This window comes from Hyaena hyaena, unplaced genomic scaffold (genome assembly GCF_003009895.1).
Source record: "Hyaena hyaena isolate Hyena2069 unplaced genomic scaffold, ASM300989v1 scaffold_47, whole genome shotgun sequence".
NCBI classification, from domain to species: domain Eukaryota; kingdom Metazoa; phylum Chordata; class Mammalia; order Carnivora; family Hyaenidae; genus Hyaena; species Hyaena hyaena.
In genome coordinates this window covers 3,389,810-3,409,138 of record NW_024080679.1, presented here as the reverse complement: position 1 = coordinate 3,409,138, position 19,329 = coordinate 3,389,810, and the positions used below count along the sequence as shown (strand labels likewise).

General features: G+C 46.4%; 1 protein-coding gene across 4 annotated transcripts in view; it reads left to right on the top strand.

Annotated features, from left to right (window-relative positions):
• The window catches only part of NEDD4L (NEDD4 like E3 ubiquitin protein ligase), a 338,691-nt gene that overhangs the window by 255,032 nt on the left and 64,330 nt on the right, over positions 1-19,329 (top strand). For all 4 annotated transcript variants that reach the window (XM_039230506.1, XM_039230505.1, XM_039230503.1 and 1 more), the window contains 4 exons: positions 3,192-3,242; positions 12,101-12,162; positions 12,326-12,428; positions 14,085-14,251. In XM_039230506.1, coding sequence (XP_039086437.1) covers positions 3,192-3,242; positions 12,101-12,162; positions 12,326-12,428; positions 14,085-14,251 — 383 coding nt within the window. The remainder of the gene's footprint in view (positions 1-3,191; positions 3,243-12,100; positions 12,163-12,325; positions 12,429-14,084; positions 14,252-19,329) is intronic.

Here is a 19,329-nt window from a genome sequence, read left to right as displayed (position 1 = left end):
AGAGAGCAGGCTCTAACAGTGTCAGGTGTATAGATTTTCCTTTTCTAATAACGGAATATAGATTTTTGCCTCATCTTCTATGACACATTTCAGGGGCTCCATTTTGCCTTGCCATTACGTTGAAAAATATTTGGTGGCTTGTCAGAAGGGAGGATTTATAATTCTGTTACTGACCTGCCCATTTTCAGCCTCTGGAACAGCAGGGCAGGTAATTAAGTTTGAACCTGACAGCATTTACCGCTTACAGACAAGCACCAGAAAGGCCGTATGAGCTGAAACCAATTTGGTTTTCTCCTAGGCTCTCATCGTCAACGTGATTGCTTGATGGAAATGATTGTGTAATGGAAATTATTGACAATTGATTTGATTATTGTATTTTCATAACGAGATGTCACCCTGTGGCATCAGCAACGTCAGGATGTTGTGGTGGCCTCAGACATGGTCTCTCCGGGCCTGTGGGTGGGACCCTACCTACCACACGGCCCAGCCCAGGGGTACTTGAGATGCTCCTGCTTCTCAGGCATAAAGGTCACCAGTAGGCTCTCCGATCCCCTACTAGAATCGAAGGTGTGTTTTACAGTTCTCATTAACCTACATGGTTTACATTTCCTCAGGTTTCTGTAGTTCTGGCAACGACGGGGTGGTTTGGAAACCTAGGTCACACTGACACCCTCCACTGACTGGTGAAACGTTTGTGTAAGCCAGACTCTCTGTACCACGTGCTGTTCCACCCTGGTCCCTGTGTCATTTAAAACATGGTCTTCCTGCAGTCATCCTTGACAGACCAGAAGGAGCCTTCTGTTAGCTCCATTCGTGAAGTTGCCGCGTCTTTGGCTACCTTAGAAATTGTGTGTGAAATCAAGTGGGGAAACGCGTGAAGGTACAAGCAAAGCTGCTGACCTGGACAGTGAGTGCCCGGGGATTCCGTCCCCTGCCCTGATGGAGGGAAGCCGCAGGGTCTCAGCAGGAGGTATTGTCCGAGAGAGCGCCCCACACGGTCCCCTCAAACCGCTGTCTTCAGGATCTCTTCCCACCCACACTGCACTGAGCCAGCATCCCAGGGAGAAGCACGGGCTGGTGCACAGCTCCTGCCTGTCAGTGAGATGCAGGACCGGGTATTTATTAGTTTAGAGCCCGGACTCTGAAAGCGACCTGCCCAGATACGAACCCTGGGGGTCACACACCTCTCTAGTCTCTAGCTTCCCCGTCTGGAAAATGCGCATCGTACTAGCTCCCGCCTCTTACAGTCGCTGTGAGGGTTAGAAGTGGCCTGAGCGTAGCGCCTGCCTCGCTACTATAGCTCTTAGTGGCAGGTGCCTGGGCAAAGCTGCATGCCCTTCACCAGTTTACAACTCTGATAACATCTCCCCATTTCTCTGGGCAGCAAAGATGTCTGCCTTTTCTGGACCTTCCGTTGATGGCTGCTGCTGCTGCTGTAAGATCCACAGCATTAATCAGCACCTGTAGCTTTGTGCTCGATGAGGTCCCTGCATGCTGGATCGTAGGCAGTGTAGCCAGGGTAAAACAGGAGAATCCCATCGTGAGGACTGGGGCCAGACTCGTGCGTCACATGCACCTGACCAGTGGTAACTGATTTTTTTTTTTTTTGCTGTCCTTAACTCATCATCTAGAGGAAACAGAAAGCTTTCTAGTTAATCAGATTCTTAAAAATGACCTAAAAGGAAATCCTGAGCTTAGAGCAAATCATTTCAGTAAATCTCATTCATGTTTACCAACTGCTTCTCTTCAAATGTAAGAAGAGAGGTTTTCCAAGTACATTTAAATAGTTTCTGGGGGCGCCTGGGTGGCTTAGTCAATTGAGTGTCCTACTTCGCCTCAGGTCATGATCTCTCAGTTGGTGGGTTCGAGCCCTGCATAGGGCTCTGTGCTGACAGCTCAGAGCCTGGAGCCTGCTTCGGATTGTGTTTCCCTCTCTCTCTGATCCTCCCCCACTTGCGCTCTGTCTCTCCCTTTCTCAGAAGTAAGCATTAAAAAAAAAATTTTTTTTTTTAAGTAGGTTCTGTAAAGTAGAAAATTCCTCGGTAAACCAGCAAGGAATGAAAACAAGAGCCCCGGATTTCAGTTTAGGTGGTCTGGATTCTTTTTTGGGCTTTTCCTCAGGCTAGCAGTGGGACAGGTCGGATCACATGTAAAGAACTTTCCTGCTTTTAGGCATTTTGAATATGGTAGAAGAAGCTGCATGTGTTTATAAGAGGGTAACAGACTTCTACCCCAGGGTCATCCAAATGTCCGAAGCCATAGCACAGACATCCTTACAGGACTTAGAGTCAGCAAGACCTGTCGGACAGCCTGTGGCCCAGGCCAGTGTCCCCTGAGCCTGAGTTAGGACTCCCAGGTCTGAAAGGGGAGGGTCTTGTCTCTAGGTCTCACGTCAGAATGATGAACGCCGTGTGGAAGGACAGAGACAGGAAGAAGTACGGTGTGTCCAGAAATTACTCAGCAAACTATAGTATCCTTGAACTTGGATTCCAAACTAGTGTACTTATAAGATTGGAAGTTTGAGGCCATTTTTTAATGAGAAGTAATTTGTAAAATTTATTAATAACTAGGTGATTACTCTTTCCCCAGACTCCGCTCTCAGGAAGCTCGTTCTAGCACTTAAAGATTTGTTAAAATGTTCCCAACACGTCACTCCTGTCTTCTCTGTAAACTGGGCCGGCTGGGCCCCCTAGCCCTCTCTGGTCCCGAGTGTCCCTTCCCGTACTGATCACATGCTCCCCAGTCCCAGGCGATGATTTGTCTCCATTCTGGGGGTAACAGACCCCCTACAGAGGCACAGGCAGCTGAAGTCCTGGTGGCCAAGGGCCCGGGCTCACCCGGCTCCAAGGCGCCGGCTGCCTGCCACCCCGCAGCGCCCTCTGCCTTCCCGCGCTCCAGGGTCGGGCCCTGGACCCTTCTGTTTATAATGAAACTTTTTTTTTGTAGTTGGCACACAGTGTTACATTAGTTTTAGGTCTGCGACGTTTCACTGTACCTCACTCATGCAGTGCTCGCAAGGGTGTCTACTCTCTGTCACTGCCTGTACAACACTGTTACCGTACCCTGGACTCTAAGCTGTACTTTCATCTCCCACAGAAACCTTAGATTAAAGAAACGTATTAAATATTTTAAAGAATGCTGACGTTTAGTGGGTACATAGGGACATTAACTCTCTGCTCTCTTCTCAACAGACACGAGACGACTTCCTGGGACAGGTGGACATACCCCTTAATCATCTCCCGGTAAGGACTGTTCCCCGCTTTACGGTGCATGTGGTGAGCCGCGCTTTCTCGTGGTTTCCGGTTGGGTGTATTTCGGAGCAGTATTTCCTCCAGGTAGTGGAGGAGGCTGAAATGAAGGGCGTGTATGCTGGCCCTGGCCCTTTCTAGAAAGTGGTCCTTGGAGGGGGACGGGAGAGAACTTAACTGTGAAGATCGGGTGTATCTGAATCACCCAGGTGTGCCTGTCTGCGTCACCAGCCTCTTTATCTTCCACGCTTCCTTTGTCACATCACGGAAAACGGCTCCCTTTCTCTGGCCAGCCCCCCTCCTTGTCACTGGGATGTTTTTACTTGCAAATCCATCCTTTGGGTCCACTCAGACATGTGTTGCCTTTGTCTAGAATTACACACGCTCTTCCCACCCCCCACCCCCCGGCTGCATCCATAGAAGCTAGCGCCTCCCAGACTGGGGTTTATGGCTCTTCCCGGGCAGCAGGGGGGACCCGAACAAAGACGCTGCTGGTTGAGTGAACTTGTCAGCTGGAAACCCCCACCGCAGCTGTAGAGACGGCACTGAGGTAGCCTGTGTGATGTTGCTGCCATTTCTCTCTGCTCAGACGAGTAGCAGAACAGTTTTGAGTGTGTGGCTGCTGACTGGGGCTAATGGTGTCGTGCTCCAGAGGCAATGCAGGTAAACTGTGGAGACGGGACCTGGAGGCCTTGGGGAAGGCGGGTCGGCTCGTATTTCAGCTTCAGTTTTCCAGATTGTTCCATCCCCACCCCTCCTGCTCCCTCTTCCACAAGGCAGCACAAAGTGACTCAGATAGTATCTAAGAGAAGTCAAATGTTTCTGCCTCCCAAGGCCATTTTGTTAATTTTGTTACTTTTTTTTAAATGCTTGTTTATTTTTGAGAGAGAGAGACAGTGCAAGCAGGGGAGGGGCAGAGAGAGGGAGAGACACAGAATCCAAAACAGGCTCCAGGCTCCGAGCTGTCAGCACAGAGCCCGACACGGGACTCGAACCCACAAACCGAGAGATCACGACCTGAGCCACAGTCGGAGGCTGAACCCACTGAGCCACCCAGGTGCCCCTTGTTAGTTTTTGTTTTAATATTTTGAGCAAATAGCGTCAACAGTCTATAAACTGAAGTGACTTAAACCTCCTAGTGCAAGCGTACCGCTGTGTTGAAACGGTGGCTGTTACCGTATGGTAAGTACCACGAAAGACTGTGTCTTACCCAAGAAGCTCTGAAGAGGTGTTGTGCAGGATATGATAGCAAGCAATTTATTCTTACTCACTCAGGGGAGCTATTGAGGAAGAAAGGTTTCAAGCACGTTCCCAGAGATCGGAAGCAAATGTGATGTCATGAAAACATGTTTGTTTCCATCTAAAACCCTGAAGCTCCCAGGTGCTTGCAGAGGGCGGATGTATTGCACGGGACTAACTGCGCGTGGCTTCGCCAACCTGGCCGTCCTTTCTGAGTCACATGGGGAGGGTGCGGAAGTCTCCACTTTGCAAGGAAAGACTCTTCACGTGTTTCTGCGTCAGTTGGCCTTCTGTTTATCCCCTTCGGGTTGAAGCTCTCTGCTCACATTTTCGAGCAGTGTTAGTTGGCCCATTCTTTCGCCAGTGTAGCCCTAACCACCCCTGTCCCTAGCATAAAAACCACATCTGTCTGGGTGAAGGCAGATGAGGTGCTAACACTCCCTAAGAGGTGGAAGGGGAATGTTTTAAACATCCCTGCTCCGACAATCCCTCATTTGAGTGATTGAGTGCAAATTGGGTTTTGAAAGGTTGGGGGACCGGGGTGGGGGTGGGGGTTCAGAATAGAACAGTGTTCCTTAGTAGAGGGAATGGTTTAGCTTTGGGTTTGGGTGGAGGCAAGAGTGAGCTTTCAAAGGATGAGCTGGTGCCAGGGCCGGAGGCTGGACTAGAAACCAGCCGATGAGAGAAAGTAGCCAGTGAGTGCCTGCAGGGCGCTGTGAACTTGAGTCTGACCCGAGCCAGGTGAGCGGTTCGGCCCGTCCCCGTTTTGCGCCCACCCCAGGATTAGCTTATCCTGGAGTGGGGCAGTCTTCGTACTCCCGATGGGCTAGCTTCGGGGAGCCAGCTGCAGTCCAGGAAAGGGGCCACAGAGGAAGTCAAAGGAGAGGGATGGCGGCGCATTCTTCACCACCTTGGTGGTGGTAGAACCCAGGTAGCATATTCTGAATGGACACAGACCTCAGGCTCAGGATATGAGGGGCTCTCGTGTGTGAGTTCGATCGTACACGTAGGGCACTTGTGGGAACATTGCACAGTGTCGTTTTATTTTGTAGAACAGCAGTGGGGTGCCTGGGTGCCTCAGCCGGTTAAGTGTCTGACTTCAGCTCAGGTCATGATCTCACGGTCTCTGGGTTCGAGCCCCATGTTGGTCTCTGCTGACAGCTCAGAGCCTGGAGCCTGCTTCTGAATCTGTGTCTCCTTCTCTCTCTGCCCCTTCCCCACTTGTGCTCTGTCTTTCAGAAATAAATAAAAACACTTTAAAAATTAAAAAAAAAAAAAAAGACAACAACAAGCGTGGGTGTAAGGAATAGACGTTAGCGGTTGAATGTATTTTGTGGAGTCAGTAATGGTTACTCTTTTCTCGAAAGCTCCATGACCATGGTCGGGCAGATTACATATGGCCTGGAGACTCAGTATTAGTCAAAACCTTCAAATTCTAGATAAACTAGGAAAACTGTCTCATCAGTAATGAGAGAAGATAGTGGAGAGCAGTGACGTGGTGGTGAATTTGCCATTTTTGACCCATGCGAGCCCTTTCAGGATTGAAGGTATCTAATTGGACATTTGATTATTAATTTCATGCAGCCCTATTAGCTGATAGAGAATGTGTCCTTCAGCAGCTGTTTGGTGACGGATAGGATTCTAATCTCTGAGGACGAACCTGATGAAACGGCTTTCTTCCTCACATAGCCCAGCATTGTCACCTGCTACAGTAGCCACACAGTAGTTGAGCATTTGAACTCCGGCTGATGTGACTAAGGAGCTGAATTTAGAATTTTCTTTCATGTTAATGAATTAAAATAGAAAAAGCCACGTGTGGCCCATGCCACCATATTGGGTGGCACATGTGAAGGTGAGACCGTGTGCCCTTCCTTGGATTAAAAATAAGGTATGATTCCAGATTCCCTTTTCCTCACGCAGATAGGAATGCCTAAACCCCCACCAGGTTCAGCTAGTGATTTTTCATTCAGTCATCTTCCCCTACCTGAGGCTGTTTTTTCTAGTTCTATGCATCTGATATACCAAGAATATTTAATTTAAGTAATAAGAAAAAGCCTAGATGTTTAAAATCCTAGGAATTAAAGAGAAGTATTTATTTTTTAAATCTGTATTAACAAAATACCTGATAGTGTATATCTCCATGTTGATATATGTATCTCAGATAGATATATAATTATCACACACATACCCATTAATTTATTTAAAGGCATTTTATTTTAAATTTTTTAATGTTTTGGGGGGGGGGGGGCAGAGAAAAAGAGAGACCCAGAATCTGAAGTAGGCTCCAGGCTCTGAGCTGTCATAGGGCTTGACATAGGGCTTGAACCCACGAACTGTGATATGGTGACCTGAGCCAAAGTCAGATGCTTAACCCTCTGAGCCACCCAGGCACCCCTATTTTACATATTAAACAAGAGTGAGGCTTTATCTTATTGCCACAAGATATCGTGAATCTTTACTCCTTTAAAAAAAAAATATGTGTCTTGATTATGGTCTAAGAAGTTGCTTTAATTTGAATGAAGCTCTTTTCTAAATCAGGAGCTTCATGAAGAAGATCCAAGACAGCAGAACTAAACTTAGTGTAATCTCTCATGATTGTTAAGAAATTATTTTTGATCATTTAAATCCTGTTTTGTGTATGTTTGAAGAATAAATATTTTAGACCCATAAATTGATGTTTGCTGAAGACCCTTCTTGCCTTGCTGAAATGCTATAGGCGTATTGGGTCCGTTGCCAATGGATGTTGGTGTTTGTGATGTCAAACATGCCTTTAGGATCGCAGGAGTGGCTTTCCTACGTTGTCTTCACCTGCCGCTATAAATACACTGGCCCCAGGGAGGCTGGACAGTCAGAGCAACCCTGAGCACCCCCTTACACAGGTGCACAGTACAAATGACAGGCACCTTGGCATCTCAGATCTGGCGCATGTGGGTCCTGCTGGGCCCTGGGGGCTGAGCTGGAGTTCAGCCAGCATTGAGAAATGAAGGAGGCACTCGGAACAGAGACAGGGCAGGGAGGGTTGTGTGAGGCCAGGGGCCCGGCACATCAGAGTCACCACCTCAGTTATCCAGCACAGTGGCCAGAGGAGGCCACTCTCCACTCCCTCACTGTCCCCTTCACAGGAAAGAGTCCGGAGCAGGGATGCGAAAGAAAATAGACCTCTCTTCCCTGTTGTGATGCTGGATTCCTCCCTGCTGCTCACCTCAAATATTTGCAGAGGAAAGGGAGTCAGTGTAGACTTGGGGTGCGTTTTCATCTTAGCCCCCAGAGTCCCTGCTCCCAGTGCCCTGAAGAAAACAGGACGTGAGGGTCCAAAACAGGAGGGCCCTCTCTTTCCTTTGTTCCCATCCCAGATTTGCTGCTCACCTCTAATATTTCTTGCCCTTATTCAGTTTTGAGAATAGGAGTGAGGGAAGGAAGGAGAGGAGGCAGGGAGAGTAGGTAAGGTTGGTGGTCCCGCCGTGTATGCAGATCAGAGAATTAAAAAAACGTAAATCCACAATCACAGAGGTCTCCAAAGGTCAGGCTTTAAAAGAGCCCTTGGACGTGGGAGACAGGCCGGTCGCCCTGACAACCTTAATGAGTCAGTAATCCTTCCCGGACTTCTGTGTTGTCGCCTGTAAAGGGAGGGCAGGTGCTCAGACAGCTCCGGGTTCCCACCCAGCTCTGTGGGGCCACATCTCAGCTGCTCCGCGCCTCACTGAGCAGAGGCGCAGACGACCACAGTGACCTGTGTGTCACCTGGTGGACTGGGGCGTCAGGGCTCGCCGGAGGCATGTGCGGGAGGCGAGACTCTGTAATTGAGGAAGGTCGTCGTCATCGGCCTACCTGCCTGACCTCTGTCCTCGGGCTGAGACAGAGCCGCCCTTTGTCCTGAAGCAGGGACACCACCAGCAGGAGACTTAGCTGTAACGCCGCTTTTCCTGCTGATTTGTCTTGAGCTGCCGTTTTTGCATCTGTTTGTTAAAGCCAGTGGGTTTATGACTCTTCAGGTTCAAGGCTTAGGACTGCACGTTTTACGACTTGCCTTTACTAATCATCTAGAGGCCAGACCGCTCCGAGACTTGTAGTAACAACGGAGGGACATTTTCTGGCAGCTGTTTGCCTGTTATGCCTTTGACATTTTTCCCGACTCTTCCTTCAGTGGTGTCTCCAAGGCCACCCATCCCATTCAGCTGCGCAGTCTCTGTGTCCACGGGAAACACGCTGGGCTGCAGAGAGCTATTTTAAAAACCTGAATTTCTCCTATTTTAGTCAAGTGCTGCTCAAGGCAACCAAGGTATTTTTTGAGCTTCCGTTTCTCTAGAGCGAAGCATTTTCAGGGAAGTGGTATTGTTTCTGGTGCCTTAGTTGTACTTGAAGGTAACTCGGATGATAAGTGCCCCTTTTATGTTTGTGGCTGAGAGCAGGGTAGGGATTCCCGCTCGCATGTGTAGAATTCAGCGTCCTAGAGCTCAGAGCGGCTTCACAGACCATTTGTCTACTCCCTGTGTTTTACAGTTGAGGACGTCTGAGCCCAGACAGAGAGGTGACTTGCTAGGTGACTCAGTAGGCTGGCGGCAAGGCTGGGCCAGACTCTGGGTCTCTGATGTTAATGTCTGATGTGGTCGGGGGCCTGGGCGGGCGGTTGAAGGGGGCTCAGTCTAAGGATTGGGTGCTCTTGGTGGTTGCATGCAGGTTTTGAATCTAGGGTCCTGGTAAGGCTGTTCGCTTCCATTTGCGCACAAAGCTGTTCCTCTCGCTCTGTGCCCTAGTGACTGCAGTTCTTCTGAAAGCAGCTACTCTTTGTAAGATGAAAGTGCTATGTATCCAAAAGATTTTCTTTGGGATGTTCAGCGCCTGCAGAACGGGACAGCACGGTCCGCTTTGGCTGGTAATGCTGTCAGCGTCAGCCTGTTGGAGGTGCGCGTCTCCCGGTGCTGGCCTGGGAATCTCCGCTGGGCTTTGTTCCAGCAAATCGGAGCAGGTAGGACCCTGGGTAACGCTGAGAAGAATCCTGTCCCTGTGTACAAGGTCACCATCTTGCTCACATGCGAGAATTTCCACGGAGGTGGATTTTCATTTTTTAATGCCCTGCCCTTTATCGGAGGACATGGAGCTGGCAGTCCTCCTTCATACAGATGACGGGAAAATGGAGAATCAGCTGATGATGATAAAGGCCAACGTTTGTTAAGTGTGCCGGTCATGTATACCAACTCAGCTGATGGGTTTAATCTCCACAACAATCCTGTAAGATCCCGTGATGGCCCCATTTTTAGATAAGGGGACACTGAGGCGCAGGAGAGGTAAGGGACTTAACTCTTGGCCGCACAGCTGTGTCAGTAAGGAAGCCAGGACACAGACCTAGGAGGTCCGCCTCTTGATCTGTGTGGCATTTGTCCTTTAAACCACATAGTGTGTGGGTGGGTTCGTTATCAAAGGAGTCTTCTAGGCCCTGTGGTTTCCTCTGTTCACTGTCTCTTGCTCTCTCTGCTTATCTTCAACTCCTCGTGCCTGCTGAGAATCCCGTGGTTTTGCCCATGCTGAATGCTTCGGCTTGAACTACCCTTCCTCCTGATTCCCCACTTGTCCAAACGTGCCCATTCATCTCGGGTTGGATCACATACCCCCAAACGACGTTGATCTCCAAGTGAGAATCAGGCTCTCCCTTCCATCCCATGTCTCATGGAATGTGATCTCCACACGTCAGTGAATTTGTTCTGCCTTAGGTTCAAGTTCTTGATTGATACATCCTTCTAACTCTAAGGGAATGCGCCAGGGTGTATCCACATGCCTTTCACATGGATTTTGTTCTAAAACTCTTTGTGGTCAAATAAATGAGAAGGAAGAAATGGAATAATATTCTTGATTAATAAATTTTCCATACTAAGTGCCGTATGATTGGAAACCTCTTTTTCTCGAAAATGTTTCCCAAATGCCTAACTGTATTGCCTTAAAGAGGACAGCCTAGAAAATATAATTGACTTCCTTCAGCAATGGTGACATTTTCATGGCTTCAGTAGTTCACGGTAGATCAGACGGATTAATCAGCTGCTTGTACATGTGCCTGATTTGTGCCAAGCAGTGTTCTTGGCACCGAGAATTTAATGGTGAGCAAATCCAGGTTTCTCATCTCATGAGCTTAATTCTAGAAGTGGTGGATGACAAATTAGTAAATAAGTAAGTGAACAAGATAAATTCAGATAGTGAAAAGAGGGGAGAGAAACCAGGATACTATGATAGAGGGTGGTAAGGGGAGGCTAATGGTGGTAGGTAGGATGATGCAGTGTCTGAGAATGTGACCTGTGATCTCACACCTGGGTTCAAAGTGGAGCCAACCATGGTCATTTGGAGCCACAGCTGGTTAGCAGAAGAACCTGCTGGGGCAGGATTGGATGTGATGTGACCAGGACAGATGAGGCCAGGACAGAGAGACTGGCTGACAGTGAGGTAATAGGTAGTAAAAAGCCAGGTCACATTTAATCTTACACGGCCATAGGAAAGCATTTTCAGTGTATTATAAGCAGAGCAGGAAGCCATTGGAGCTTAAAGGAGGGATGACATACAACTTACGACGTTCCAAATACCAATGCGTACGTACACACCTACACAACCCTCCAATACAATATGTCAGTTAAGCATAGTACTGTGGTTTGTCTCTCTTGCCACAAACATAAACATTTTACATTGTTTGGAATTAAAGATCCTGGATATTTGAGGTTTTTTACTATATAGAGTATTTAAAAATTAATGAAATAGGGACATTTTTCCAACTTTCTACTTGCTTTGACCAACTTACTTTGCACAGTAAAATGAGTACTGATTGCTTTTTAAAAATAGCACAATTACGTGGCACCTGGGTGGCTCAGTCGGTTGAGCATCCAACTTTGGCTCAGGTCATGATCTCGTGGTTTGTGGGTTCAAGCCCCGGGTCGGGCTTGGTGCTGACACCTCAGAGCTTGGAGCCTGCTTCAGATTCTGTGTCTCCCCCACTCTCTGGCCCTCCCACTCACACTCCGTCTCTCTCTCTCAAAAATGAATAAATGTTAAAAAAAAATTTTTTTAAATAAAAATACCACAATTGCACTCCTAGCTTCATGGAGAAAGCACGAGTAGAGGCTAATTGATGGCACTCCACAGAATGGTCTCCCTGGAGGAGAGAATCTTTCAGTTATCTTAAGCCGATGACATGATATTTTCATGTTAAAAATAAAGTAAAATTGCCTTCGCAGACATATTTTCCTGTTAACACCACTTTTAGGTTTCTTGGATCACAGGGGACAAGAAGACACCAGTGACCACTGGTTCTCTGAAATTAATCAGCAGTGAGATTGAGGCCTGCACCCTGTAGTCAGAAATTACACTTGGCAGTGACGACTATAATTTTGTCATTTGTCTAACGCTGGGGTTGGCTCCTAAAAATGGGTGTTGGTAGTGACATCTAGTGGATCTTGGGTAGATAAAGTTTTGTGACCTCTAAAATAATGACTCATGGAGTACCAGGTGAAGACCCAAGCCCATTTTCACCCTTCCCATGTTCTAGAACATGAGCGTGTGTGCTCTGTAATCCGGTTTGGTGTATCTAACATTCGAGACTATCAAGGAGTTTTGAAACCTACTTTTTCTTCCTATAGACAGAAGATCCGACCATGGAGCGACCCTATACATTTAAGGATTTTCTCCTTAGACCAAGAAGGTGAGGCTCTGGGGTGCGGGTGTCCATCACGCTTTGGTCATTGGTTTTCTCTGAGGAAGATTTCAGCTTCTTTTTCCCTTTGCATCTTTTGTAAAAGTCTTCATAAATATGAGAGATGTAACCAAGTCGTATCCTTTATAACCATTTCTCTTCCATTATGCAGTCATAAATCTCGAGTTAAGGGATTTTTGCGGTTGAAAATGGCCTATATGCCAAAAAATGGAGGTCAAGATGAAGAAAACAGTGAGCAGAGAGATGACATGGAGGTAAGTTGCAGAACTGCAAGCCTTGGTCTGCTTTCCTTGCCCAGGATCATAATAATATTTTATTTAAGGCTTTGTGGTTTAAGGACACAGAAGTGTGTAAACCTGAACCCTGAAAAAACTGTGTTCATGCGTCTGTGATCATCTACTGATGTGTTTGGGTTTGGTTAGGAAAAAAAAAAAAAGATAAACTTTTTATGTTGCAGCATCCATAATTGAAAAGGCTTCCCCTTATAAAATGCCATAGCCATATTTCATTCATAGCCCCACCCCAAAGTGAAATTCTGCTCACCTATCTCATTCTCTTACTTCTTTGGACTTTCAGCTCATTGTAAATTTCCTCGTTGCGCTTGGAATTGCTTCACAGTGGAAGCAGTGAATTGATTTAGAAAATCTTTTCCAAGTTTTCTTCCTCATCAGGCCCCCAGGTGATGCATTAGGAAAGCTTTCCTCTAGAAACACCATTTTGGAAGTAGCCATCCGGAGGAATTCCACCCACCCCCTCCCCCGGCATAGCTGCCTTTAAACTCCTTAATCTCATACTTATATCATGAGCCCTGATGTACCTTCTTAGCGCATGCTCCTGATACTGCCCTTTTGTGAGATTCTCACGTTGTTCTACAAACGTCCATTGACCAAGGGCGCCTCCGTGGCTGATTTCCACAACTGTTTGCAGCTGCTGCATATACCGTGATACGCAAATTATGTGTTATGGACAAGTTATCGGAACCCTCTGCAGGCCAAGCGGTCATATTTCTGGGCAGTGTTTCACTTGTGTGTTTTCATCCCTCTGCGCGGGGCAGAGGTGAAGTGGGTGGTAGGGATGTATGCATGTTAAGATTTCATAAGCACATCGACCGATTTTTATCTCAAATCCCAGGAATTTTTTACACTCTTCTGGCTCTCCAACTGCACTAACCAGTGAATTACTCAATTTTCCAGCGACTTTACTAGGGGATGTTAGGAAGGAATACTTAATGCCTAAAATATGTGTTACAAAAACATAAGTCTTAACTCTGGTACCATGAAGCCTGTTTATGGCCACAAGTGGGGAGCGCCTAAGTGGAAGGCAGCTTCTAGACTTCTCTCATGATGGTACTCAATGCAGAATGGGAGCCTTGCCTGCTTGCAGAGCGCACCTCAGCGCCGTCCTCCATGGGGAGCGATAGAGCCCGGGCCCCCTGGCCCCTCATGCCGTGATCTCCATTAGAACACACGTGCAGAATGGCTCTGCGCCCCAGCTCCCTTTTACCTTGTGGGGGTGTCAAAAAGACAACAGCTGTAACATGACCCATGTCACTGGCATGGCTTTGTATGGCCCTGGCAGCCTTCAGGTCACAATAACAAACACGAACATGAAAAGAGGCTAATGTGACTTAACACAACACACTGGACATGTCCAAAGCTGGGCCGTTCTGTCCAGTTAGAAGGCAGCACAGTGAATTGGTCATTGCTCAGAATGTTTTTTGAGGCTCTACTAGAGTTGATTTTTTTTTCTTTTCCCCTTTTTGGGAATTTCTTTACACGTGGCACACAAAGCCACTGAAAGAGCCAGAGCTCGAAGGAGCAAGGAAGAAGGACCCAGAGCACAGTGTGATTCTTTTTTCCTCACGTCTGAAAGGCCCACCTCAATGGTCTTCATTTGCTCTTATTCCACAGCACGGCTGGGAGGTCGTGGACTCGAATGACTCGGCCTCTCAGCACCAGGAGGAGCTTCCCCCACCTCCCCTGCCTCCCGGCTGGGAAGAGAAAGTGGACAATCTAGGTCGAACCTATTACGTCAACCACAACAACCGGACCACTCAGTGGCACCGACCAAGCTTAATGTGAGTACCGTGCCATGGCTGGGGGCGTGTCCGCGGGCATGGAGGTTGGAACATGACAGTCTCGGGGACAAGGTTGGGAACTCAGTCTTGTGTCAGAAGAGCGTAGGACATTTTGTCCTATGTGGGGATGTATAGGACAGCAGGTTACTCTTGATTTAGTTAAAGAGCACGGGAGCCTGTCAGAATTTGCATATGATCAAGAAGCAACTCTTTTCCTTAGGTCATGTTCACCTACTTTAAGTATGAACCAATTCATATTAGACAAAATGAATACAGTCTTTCATATAGGTTCCTGACCTACTGAAGTTATCTTTCCTAGATTTATCTTACGTATGACAATTCTATCACTTGCCTTGTCATTGGCTTCCTCTCCTGACGAACCCAGAACGGAAAACAGCAAATGGATTGGCTGTACAATTTTCTTTTAAGTTTTTGACTTTTAGTCCCTTTAATTATTTAATTTGGAAATGCAACTTATCTTATTTTTCCTCTTTGGGAAATTTATAAATCATCCCCGTGATCTAACTAGACACCCATGGAAGGGTTGCAAACTCGGAATTAGTCATCACTGTTTATCCTAATCCTCACCGGCCTCAGGGATGTAGTGAAATGATTGCTGTTTTGTTCACACAACAATTTTCTATTTGATGGTAGAAGATAAACACTAGTTAAACCTCAACTACATTCAAAAACGATTTGTAGCAGCTTGTTTTTAAATCACAGTATCCAGCAAGACCTCAATCTATTAGTATACAATAAAAGGCAAAACAAGTATTAAAAGAAGGAAAAGGAAATTTTGAGCTCCCAGCAGCCAAAACAAGGAATGTAATTGTCAATGAATTACATCATTCTCAATACGTAATAAACACAAGTATATATTAGATGAGATCATTTTCTGTTTAACCCAAACTCTGAAAGAAATTTGCTCATGATGGTTTTTAAATGAGTGGTATTAGCACTATGATGGGTGATGGCGGCGTCAGTAACCCTTTTATCTTTAAAGTTACAAAGATTCTGCTTATGAACGAGGGTGGGGAAGGTAGCCAAGGAGTCTAGTCCAGGTTTTGAGTTGGAGAGAAAGCTTGCCTGATCTGCATCAATGAATAGCCATTCCATCCTAAGCCCCCAGGTGGGTTCCTGTGAATATCAGCTGTGCTTGGTCAGCTTTGGACCCAGCTCATTGTTCACAGGACAGTGGAAATAGGCCAACAGCCAGATGAGCATGAACTCTTCCTTGTGATTTTTTTTTTCCCCCAGAGAAATATAAATAGAAATGGTTTTGTTCTTTTATTTTTCACTATTTCTCTTTGATTACTGACCATAGCTATTGTGAAACTATTTTAAGCCATTTGATTACCTGTTTGTAAATGTTTGGGGGGAAAAAATTGGACCCTCATTCCTCCCCCCCTTCCCCGCCATGTAACATTGGTTACTGTAAACGGTCAAGTATCTTGAATCAAGAATCTTGGTCGCAGTACCCTAAGCAAGGCACCGTAGTCTTCACTTGCTTAACATAATGGGACACTTAACACATGGGGATCAGAGTGTCTCCTGACAGTAGCAAAGTGACTGCTCACGGCTCACAAAGAAAGAAATCCTAATGGCCAATGCATAGATGGAAAAAAGTTTACCTTCATTAATAATCAGACTGAAGTCTACTATTTTGGGATAAATGGAAATACTTGCTTTCTCTACCTCCCAGAGTTGTGAAACCCTAATGAGGAAACTTCTGAGAAAATGCTTCATATGTTTTTGTAAACACACCACCTTGGGGGCAGTGTCCCAAAGAACTAAACCAAAACAAAAGAGATCATTTGTACACTGCTGACTCATCAGTTGTCCAGAGCGACATGAGAAAAATGCAGCCCTTAATCCAAGTTCAGGTTCACATGTAGTTTAGGGAGGGGTCAGTAGCATGACTGTCCCCATCAGTGAGGCAGCTATGCCAAAGAGGCTGAACCAGGAAGGATGTCAGCAGAGCTCAGGTGGGGCCCAGGAGTGCTGCTTCCAGTGGGCATGGCTTCTAGAAATCCAGAGAAAAGTTAGATAAGGAAGAAGAGTTCGTTTCCACGGTAACCTCTTCATCCCATCTGAACGGTCTTGAGAATTTTAGTTCTTTCTCCTTAATTTTTTTTGACTTGGCCAGAAGTCCTCAAGCCTTACAGAATTATTTTAAGGTATTATGGGTTTTTTTGTTGTTGTTTTTATTTTTTTTATGTTTATTTTTTTTTGAAAGAGAGAGTGCGAGCAGGGGAGGGACAGAGAGAGAGGGAGACATGGAATCTGAAGCAGGCTCCAGGTTCCAAGCTGTCAGCACAAAGCCCGATGCAGGGCTCAAACTCATGAACTGTGAGATCATGACCTGAGCCGAAGTCAGATGCTCAACCGACTGAGCCACCCAGGGGCCCCTAAAGTATTGTTTTAATTCAAACTTAATTAGTTGCATGATTCAGTTTTTGCAGAATACTGCCACAGCCTTTGGGGGGAAATTGACATTAAGAAGTGCCTTATTAGGGACGTCTGGTTAACTGAATTGGTTAAGCATCCAACTCTTGATTTTGCCTCAGGTTGTGAGATGGAGCCCTGAGGAGGGCTCCGTGCTAGGTGTGTAGCCTGCTTAAAATTCTCTTTGTTTCTCCCTCTGTCCCTCCCCAGCTTGCTCATGCACAGGCACTTGCACTCTGTCTCAAAAATAAAAATTTTTTTTAAAAAAGTATTAAAAGTTTATATCTGAGGAAATGAGACAAAGAAGTGATGGCCATGTGCTAATGCAAAGAATTAAGAGTGTCCTTGTGACTCATGTGTTACCCAGTTTAATAGGCTTGTGGTCCAGACTTCAACCCCCTGAATAATCTCACTTGACAGTTTCATCACCCTCCGGCTGTCCCTCTCTACCCTGTCCCTTGCCAGATTTACCACCCACAGTCCTAAGCCTACGGTGTATTAAGTGGCTGGACCATTCACAGCTGCTTCCTGATGATTCTCTCTTCTTGGCCCTGTGGATGTGCTGATGCCCAAACACTGAAACAAAACTACCATGTCCCCTTTCTTCTGGCTGCCTTTACCTTCCTCTGTGAGAACTGCACTTCTTGTTTAGCTCACACTGAAGGACTTCTGCTTCCCTGTGGTGGCAGGGAGCACACCATACTCTGGTGGCCTGTGGGAAGAGGGTCAATGTTCTCTTACTTCCAGATCCACCACTAGTGCCTGGCTCAGAGTAGGAGCTCAGCAAAGTACCTTATAACTGAATGAATGGCTACAAGTGAATCACTTCTCAGAGCGATGACGGGCATACGGTTGAGGGAACTGTCTAGCCTGGATCCAGAACTTTAGGATGGAACGCTGAACACAGTGATTGCGGCTCTCTCAAGTCTGAGGGGGGCTTTTTTTTTTTTAATGTTTTGTTTATTTCTGAGAGAGAGAGAGAGAGAGAGAGAAACAGCATAAACAGGAGAGGGTCAGAGAGAGAGGGAGACACAATCCGAAAGAGGCTCCAGGCTCTGAGCTAGCTGTCAGCACAGAGCCCGACATGGGGCTCGAACCCACGAACCGTGAGATCATGACCTGAGCCAAAGTCGGACACTAAACCGACTGAGCCACCCAGGTACCCCTGAGGGTGGCTTTTTCTCTATCCATCTATCTATGGATGGATGGATGGATGGATAGATAGATGAAATTAATGACTGGAGAAAATTGAAATAACTGTTTCCTAAAATATTTTCTTGTCTCCAATAAAATAATTTTCTGATTTAATCTGTCAGCTCAGAAATATTTTTAAATGTTTATCTTCCCATTAGCGATGATTTCTAGTTTCAGCAACCCTCTTATTCAGTTACTTAATGACATTCAAAAGATGCTCCCCCCCCCCCCCGCCGCCATGTGAATATTTTCACTTCATCACTAAAGACCATAAAAGCCCAGGGTTGGAATTTCAAAATCAGAAGTAATCCTCTCTCTCTGCTATTTAGTTGTTTCTGGTTCACACTGATCACTAATTGTATGATCATGTGGGGTAAGGGAGATTCACGTAATTGATTTTAAATGTCCCCCCACCTTTTAAAACAAGACCATCCAGCACATGTACCCCAATGTTCATAGCAGCACTCTCAACAATAGCCAAATCATGGAAAGAGTCTTAAGTGTCCATCAACTGACGAATGGATCAAGAAGATGTGGTTTATCTATACAATGGAATACTACGTGGCAATGAGAAAGAATGAAATCTGGCCATGTGTAGCAATGTGGATGGACCTTGAGGGTGTTATGCTGAGCGAAATAAGTCAGGCAGAGTAGGACAGATACCATAGGTTTGCACATATAGAAGGATTAGGACGAACTTAACAGAGGACCATGGGGGAGAAGAAGGGGAAAAATAGTTGGGGAGAGGGAGGGAGGCAAACCATGAGATACTCCTGAATACTGAGAACAAACTNGTGCTGATGCATAGGGGCACATGTACCCCAATGTTCATAGCAGCACTCTCAACAATAACCAAAACATGGAAAGAGCCTAAGTGTCCATCAACGGACGAATGAATCAAGAAGATGTGGTTTATCTATACAATGAAATACTACATGCCAATGAGAAAAAATGAAATCCGGCCATTTGTACCAATGTGGATGGAACTTGAGGGTGTTATGCTGAGTGAAATAAGTCAGGCAGAGAAGGACAGATACCATATGTTTGCACATATAGGTGGACTAGGAGGAACTTAGCGGAGGGCCATGGGGGAGAAGAAGGGGAAAAATAGTTGGGGAGAGGGAGGGAGGCAAACCATGAGATACTCCTGAATACTGAGAACAAACTGAGGGCTGATGGGGGTGAGGGAGAGGGGAAGGGGGGAGATGGGCATGGAGGAGGGTACTTGTGGGATGAGCACTGGGTGTTATATGGAAACCAACTTGACAATGAACTATGAAAAAAAGAGAAAAAACAGAATGGGAGGTGTGGGGGAAATGGGGAGATGTTGGTTAAAGGGTGCAAAGTTTCAATTATAGAGGATGAGTAGGTTTTGGAGATCTAATCTCAGGGTGGTGATAACAGTTAATACTGTATTGTATCTTTTGGAAATTTTCTAA